Raw genomic sequence first — 8,049 nt, forward strand, 5'->3', positions numbered from 1 at the left:
CTATATGTCAGGGTCATTAAGATGTATGACGGTGATGGTGATGTCATCGCGGTACATCCTGGCAAGGTTCGGTGACAGGCTGAGCATTTTGCCGAGGCGTTTCTGCTCCACCCCTCCGTACCCATCATTCCCCAGGGCGTGGCGCAGGAGGTGAGTGGCACCGTTCAAATCCTCCAATGTAGACAGGCTCCGACCCTTTCGCTCCAACAGGAGGCGCTGCAGGCTGCCCAAGGTTGTCCCATGGTCAGGGGAGAGCGGTCGCTGCCAGTGGAGCCCTGGGAAACAGGAAGACGTGTGTCTCCATGCCATTATTATTTTAATAAATTAAGGCCCCATTTTATACTTCATGTGACACTGTCAAAATTTGGAACTTTTGATTCCTGATAAGTAACAGTTTTGGACACAAGGTTTCCAATATGTAAAAGATATGCAGCATCAGCAACACCTGTCTTGAGGCTGAGTTAGGACCACAATCACACGCAATGCTGATTATAAACTTGGTAAATCAACCAGATAAGTAAGCCTGTGTACAAATGTATGTGTCCACACAGTAATGCTTTTTCACCAGCCAACCCCATGTCTTCATTTTGGCAGCTGCAACTGTGTTGCTTTCAGCCTGGATTGTGAATTGTATTTGACATATTCTACTTCACAATCATTTGTATAACACGGCACTCTGCTGTGTCCACGTTTGTGATTGGTCATATGCTGCAAACACTGTCTATTTTATGTGAACACGCTCAAAGCTAGATGAAAAAATCCTGGGGTGATTTTCCAAGTTTATGACCAGCATCGTGTGTGATTGTGGTTCTCAAGAGTTGGTGAAGCAAGATAACTAAATTATATCATGGATATATGCTTCGTACAACATGGTTCAAGACAGGTGTTAGTGAAGATCCAAACAGTGAGGATTAAGCCACTGGACTAGACCAGTGGTGGAAGAAGTACTAAAATGTTAGTAAAAGTATCAATACCGTAATTTAGAAATACTCCCCGTTCCAAGTGAAAGTATTGTATTAAAGATTTACTTATTTACTTAGTAAAAGTGAAAGTATTGCCATCAAAATACTGAATGTACCAAAAGTAAAAATACTCATTATGTAGAATGTGCCATTTCAGTTTTCAAATGCATAAAATGTATAAAAAGCTTTTGAAATGCGACGCGTTGTGAGCTTGTAGATCGGATATTTTCAGATAGCCAAATTGTATAGGGCTGAAGTGATTAATCAAAACCTGTCCTACAAAGTAAAGTTTTCAAATAATTGTAGTGGAATAAAAAGTACAAAATTTGCCCCTGAGATGCATGATGTGTAGTAGAAGTAAAAGTACTGAAAATTGGAAATACTCCAGTAAAGTAAAAACACCTCAAAAGTACAGGTCTTGATTACATGTACTTGGTTACTTTACACCACTGGACTACACTGACCAGTGAGGAGTTCTCCAACCAGCTGCACTGCAGTCTGTCTGTGCATCAGGTCCCACAGTCCGTCTGTAGCCATGATGAGGAACTTGTCTTGGGGTCTGACGTGGTGTTTGGTGACGTCAGGGTGGGCTGTCAGGTACGGGGGGGTGTGGTAGTGCTGAGTCACCGTTCGGCGGAACACCACGTTCATCGCCGCGGCAACCACCTCAGGTCTGCTGCTCTCGTACATCCTGCCAAGAGTCTCCTTACTCCACTTAAACCTGGAGATTAGAAATTATACATGTAGATTACATGCTATACATGTATATATTACATAATTATTGTCTCCGCCAGAGGTGGAGAATATGTTTTCGTTCTTGTCCTTCCGTGTGTCCGTCCGTCTCAGCCAAGCTAACATTGGTCAAGCTTCATGTGACACATGACAATATGTTGTCACCAATGCTTTTGATTGGCTAGCGAGACGCATGACGAAATAAAAATCTATAAATAGGTGTGTCACTTCAAAAAATCATTTATATTTTTTGAAGTGAGCTTCCATCAGCCAAGCTAACATTGGTCAAGTGACACGTGACAAATATGTAATATAAATAGGTAAGACAGGATTAATCAGGAACAGTACTGGCGGAGACCTGTGCTCCGAGGAGCACATTCTCTAGTTTAACCTGTAATAACTCGGTGCCGCGCTATGAGCTTGTATATCTGCTGTTTTCGAACAGTCAAAGAACTCTAAAATGACAGATGCGTTTCCGGATTGAATTGGTTATACAGATGAAATTAAATGTAATTACCTCGTAAATTACATTGTATAGTGTAATCTACTATGCTCTACTGTATTCTTTATAAATATAGTAATCAAACCTGACGTCTCCAAATGCCCTCAGTGGCATCAGCATACCCAGAAGACGGTCGTGTCGGACCACCGTTCGGTGCTCTGAGGGCGGGTGTTCTCCCAGAATCCTTTGCAGCTCGTCGGGGTTGTGGGCGGTGTGGTCCTGGGTCAGCGGCAACGCCGACCAGCGTCCGTCAGACTCCTGGACCCCCAGCAGGGCCCGACTGTCCCCCAAGTTGGCCACGTGTAGGACCCCCTGAGAGAGGTGAGCCACGCAGGCTGTGCTGCCAGACAGAGCCACACGGAGAGGAGAGGACGCGCTGTGACTGTCCCCTGGGCCAGGGACACGTCTGAGACAAAGGACAGACACACAATATTATTAAAGGACCACTTCCGCCATTTTCAACCCATATAATTGGTCCTCACTAATGCATCGTAATATGGTACCATTTTTGTCTACTCGGTCTGGCGACATAATTATTTTTTTGAAGCAAATAAAATCATCAACCTGTATGAATGAGGCATTGATGTGAAATAATCGCGACGCATTTTGTTTATTCGCGTCACTCCTGGTTTGTAACAACCTTCACAGTGTGAACACTCAGTCCTAAACATCAGATTTGAGAAACAAATTGGATTTGTCTGTCTGGTCTCCAGTATGAACAGAACATTGAGGTAACCTGGGTGAGCTGGTGGCCAGGTCCAGTTGAGCCTCCATTGAAAGGTCATTGTCCAGACGCATGAAGGCCTCCTCCAAAGCTGAGCTGACGTTTGACTCCTCCTACAACCAATCCACCAATAAGAGACATACTGAATTATGATGTCATCACAACCAGGAAGTATATGTGTGAAGGCATAGACATATAAAGGTAGACGCCTCCTTCGGCTCTGAGGCGTCTGTATCTCGGGCGCACCAGCTTCCGCCCGCAGTCTCGTGCGTCACAGAAGGGGACGTTCGGTAGGCCAATCAGAGGCAGGTGGGTGTGGGTCTTTTCTTAACCCAGCTGTTAACAATTCTTTGCGTTCTCTAATTGTGTAGACCTGTATAGTAAGTAATGCAGATGTTTATTTAACAATAATTAGACTCTTGAGAGTGTGAAATGTTATACTCAAGATTTAAAGATCTATAAGGGTCCATTTGGTTATCAACTCTCCATCATTTAGCTGGGGACCACCTGGAACCCCCTCAAAGACCACTGGTGGTCCCCGGACCACTGGTTGAGAACCATTGCATTAAAAGTCCCGGAAAAGACGCACTGTAATTGGCCAGTAGTCAACGCGCTGTGAGCGCTGTGATTGGCCAGTAGTCACTATGAGTGGCAGCGTGCCCCTGCTAATATGGCTGCCGCGATACCAGTTGCTCCAATGAACTGCAGAGGCCAATGAGGTATCTAGGTTTCTATATCTATGTGTGAAGGTATTAGATTGTCATAATGTAAATACATTATAATAATTGTATAATACATTATAATTACTGTTAAAATGCATTACAGTATGATTAAGTTATTATAAGTAGTCATTGAGTGCTTTAAGTGAAGTGAAGGGGAAAAATGTATCTGCCTTTACGAATGTCCTTACTTTATTTAAATCACCAAATGACCACTTCCAGTCATTGGGTGTTCACAGCTCATTGTTTTAGTACATTAAGTCACAATAAGCGCAATCCTTATAATGAGTTTATTCATATGGAGAGGAAACCCTTAAAACGGAACTAGTACAGTATGTAACTTTGGTTTAATGAATACAATTTAATTTAGTCCAATTTGTATGGTAGAGTATGTTAATACAATATAACTTATACAATTGGGGTGGTTATATTTTGTCTCCCTGCTCTTCTATTGAGAGATGTATCAAAGGTCATGTCTCACCTAGACACAGGATCTGACACAAATTTTTACCTGATGGTCAAGATTCAATTTATCCCCTGAGCGAGCAGGCAGGCTCAATGGTGAAACATTCAGCACTTGCTCAGGAAACCGGGTTGAAATCCGGGGTAGAAGAGGGAAGTTACATAGTGCAGCTTTAATTTACTAATCCTTTTTATTTTTTTCTCTTTACGGATTACAGTTTTATTTTGTTGTCAGTAAAGTGTTTTTTATGACCAGTAAGATGTGAGAGAAAGTTTTTATTTTATTTTATATAATGTCCCAATACAGGTTTAAATCATGTAATGCTACTGATGGAAGAAGCTCTACTTTGCATCAGAGGACACTAGATGGTGAAGAGAAATTATAAATTGTATCAAAAAAATGCAAACCTGAAGTCTTCAACCCTATGACTGGAGTCCCCCAGGGCTCTAGGTACGATAGAGTTTCCCTAAAGACAGAATCTCGTAGCTGAAAATGGCCAATCTACAATCTCACACAGCGTCGCATGTGGGAGCTTGTAGATCGGCTGTTTTCACTATTTATTTTAACTTTTAACAATATGACCCAAAAATGCCAATTAGAATTTTTGTGCATAATGTTTGAAACAGAAATATTGTGCTTTAATCATTTTATTTCTCTTAATAGTGGTTGGTGTTGGGGTGCGGGGTCAGGGCTGTTCACTCTATGGAAGAGCCAATGAGGGGGGGGGGGTGCCACTCAGCCCCGATGGATAGGGGGACATACTGGGAAGATAAACATGCATGTAAATCAGATTTGTTACGAAATGTTCTAAATTTCAACACAGCGATTCACTGATATGAAAAAGATAATGCACTTTGTAATTTGCTCTTTTGAATAGGCCTACTTGAGTATGATACCACTGTCCACCACTGACCGTGTCCAGCAGAGAGGGGTCCTCCTGTGCGTCATGCAGCAGGTCCTGCCAGAACATCCTCAGCCTGGAGGAGAACATCAGTGGTTGTTGCGCTCCACACCTCTGCTCCCTGGGCTGCTGGTAGAACTCTAACAGAGGAGGCGCAGGCCTCGACTCGTCTAATGCTGACTACACACACACACACACACACACACACACACACACACACACACACACACACACACACACACACACACACACACACACACACACACACACACACACACACACACACACACACACACACATACACACAAACAAAAAAATATATAACCTCGCTATTATCCATAGTATAGCACAATCTATATCTATATCATTCATATGATTCTGCCATCAATTTGCAAAAAAAGAAAATAGAGTTTAAATATGGAGATACAAGGTTTCTGCCTAGACAATGAAGCTGTCTCACCTCTATCTCTTGCAGTGTCTTTAGCGGCAGCGTTGCCACGGCGATGTAGTAGAAGAGTCTGTGACTGACGGCCTGAGCGCAGTCAGCACCTAGACAGACAGACAGACAGACAGACAGACAGATAGACAGATGCCTTTATTGATTCAGGCGCCAGAGACAGCACAGCAGTTTAAGTTACAGCTACTGATACAGGGCATTTAGAAATGCAGTAAGATACATCCATAGGAAGAGTGACATTTAAGGACACCAACAATTATCAACAAAAGTATACAATCATCCTGCCTGATGCAGAACATGAAAGACACCAAGATAATTGATTACAAAAAACCTATACATGCCTGCATGTCCGTCAAACACCCCAAACAGCAGAGCTCCGCCCCCTACGCTCCTATTCCCGCCCACCAGGCAGGACGCACTGCTGCGACTGTCCTCGCACGGCTGATTGGCTGACAACAGGTTACTATGGAAACTCTGAGCGCCATGGGAGGCTGGGCCTCTGGGGAACGCGTGGCTGTACTCGTTGGCCTGGCAACAGATTGATGGACAAAAACAAAAACTATTTACAATATATTTAGCAGATGCTCTTATCTAGAGGGATGTACAATAAGCAAGGTAATCACATAGAATGCAGAGAGACAGTGTATGCCTCAAGAAACTAGGATCCCAGGTAAACTATGAACCTAGTATCATTTTAAACAATATACTGTCAAAATAACAACCTGTACATTGAAACTCTATATACCAGGTAAACAATGAACCTAGTGTCTGTTTAGATAACATGCTATCTAAATTAAATTTCTAACGTTGTGGGCAACAACTGGGAGCCAATAGGGGGAGCGGAAAAGGGGGAAATTGATTGATTGATTGATTTGCTGACCTTTAAGATGTGGTCAATTTGAGCTGCGCTCATCTGCTCCACCTCCTGCTTCGCCCTGTACTTCCTGTTCCCATTGACTGCTGGGTTGTGGAGTTTGTGCAGGTGTCGGGGGGCGTGATGATGACAGCGTCCCACAGTGAGACACACCCTCAACGGACACACAGCACACATCAGGATCCCTGGAGCACTGACAGTACAACCTACAGTAAATATCACATTTACAGTAAACCTTACGGCACAGCATACAGTAAACAATAAGTACACAAACAGAACATAGAGATGATGTTTGGCTGACAACATTGACTGCAGTGATGCTCAGAGTATCACAATTCTCACTGTACACTGTACATACACCAGTGGTTCTCAAAACGTTTTCATGTCCACGGACCACCATCTGAAAATATTTTGTGCCAGGAACCCCCATACAAGATTTGTGTTGTTAAAATATTTCAATGAATATTCAAAAATTCTCAAAGCATTTTCAAGATTTAATTTTCTTTAATAGCTGATTTATAGGGTTAAAGTAGTTAAACTTATTTTGATGCGACCACGCTTTGACAACCACTGGCATATGATACACACCGCATTCGATACACACCGCATACGATACGGCAGTGCTCACAGCTCACACACTGTAGGTACTCACCCTTCTGTCAGTAGATGTGTGTGTCCGTGTAAATGCAGTTGGCTTCCAACAACATGAACTCTTCCAGAGACACTTAGTACTTAAGACTAGGAGGCAGGTTTTTCTCCAGATGTCTGTATGTCTGTCTGTCCGTAAATGTGTCTGTTCTGTCTGATCTGCTAACCCAGTTAAAGATGACCTTTGCCCCTCCAGTTCCAGGTAACTCTATAGATGAGTAATGTACGAACACAAACTTCCCTTTATAATAACTGATATGCATATAGTATAATTTTCCGTTGTAAAAGAATGTGTGAAAGAAATCAGCTTATCTATGGAACGTAATTCATTCATGTGACCAGTGTTGCAGTCAAAGCGACATGCAGTACACTCATGTTGCATAGAGCTAGAAATATGACGCATGTTCAGAAAGGACATTATGGGCAGACGTGTGTGTGTGTGTGTGTGTGTGTGTGTGTGTGTGTGTGTGTGTGTGTGTGTGTGTGTGTGTGTGTGTGTGTGTGTGTGTGTGTGTGTGTGTGTGTGTGTGTGTGTGTGTGTGTGTGTGTGTGTGTGTGTGTGTGTGTGTGTGTGTGTGTGTGTGTGCGCGCGTGTGCGTAAGATCTACTAACCCAGATAAAGCTGACCTTTGCCCTGCCAGTCCCACGTGACATCAGCTGGTATGTAGAGGTTTTGTTCCTACTGAACAACGGTGACAGAGCTTTGTGATAATTGTTGATACAGTATGCACATTTATTTTTTGCACACCTGTTTCCACTGGACAGGAGCAGGCAAAGTTAACCACATGAAAGAAAGAGAAATGGCGCATTTACATAACGCCTTTATCCAAAGCCCTTTACAATGAGCATTACATCCACCCATTCACACACACATTCACACACCGACTGCAGAGGAAACCATGCAAGGCACCACCCTGCTCATCAGGAGTAGTTAGGGGGTTCAGTGTTTTGCTCAAGGACACTTTGACACTAACCCAGGGAGAGCCGCGGATCAAACCAGGAACCTTCCGATTCCTAAGCTTCCTAAGCTCTTCTACCTTCTGAGCCACCGCTTGCCCCTGTAGCAT

The 8,049-nt window shown here is 43.3% G+C and overlaps 1 protein-coding gene across 1 annotated transcript; it reads right to left on the reverse strand.

Annotated features, from left to right (window-relative positions):
• On the reverse strand, positions 1-8,049 carry LOC311048425 (pyruvate dehydrogenase [acetyl-transferring]-phosphatase 1, mitochondrial-like; the record flags this gene model as incomplete). Its single annotated transcript, XM_084061683.1, has 10 exons — positions 1-275; positions 1,427-1,683; positions 2,282-2,602; positions 2,933-3,033; positions 5,016-5,141; positions 5,464-5,552; positions 5,802-5,988; positions 6,341-6,540; positions 7,610-7,661; positions 7,957-8,049. 10 exons carry the CDS (start codon positions 8,047-8,049, stop codon positions 1-3), a joined length of 1,701 nt encoding a protein of 566 aa, XP_083917809.1.

Source organism: Gymnoscopelus microlampas (genome assembly GCF_963454915.1).
Source record: "Gymnoscopelus microlampas genome assembly, chromosome: 7".
Taxonomy (NCBI): Eukaryota; Metazoa; Chordata; class Actinopteri; order Myctophiformes; family Myctophidae; genus Gymnoscopelus; species Gymnoscopelus microlampas.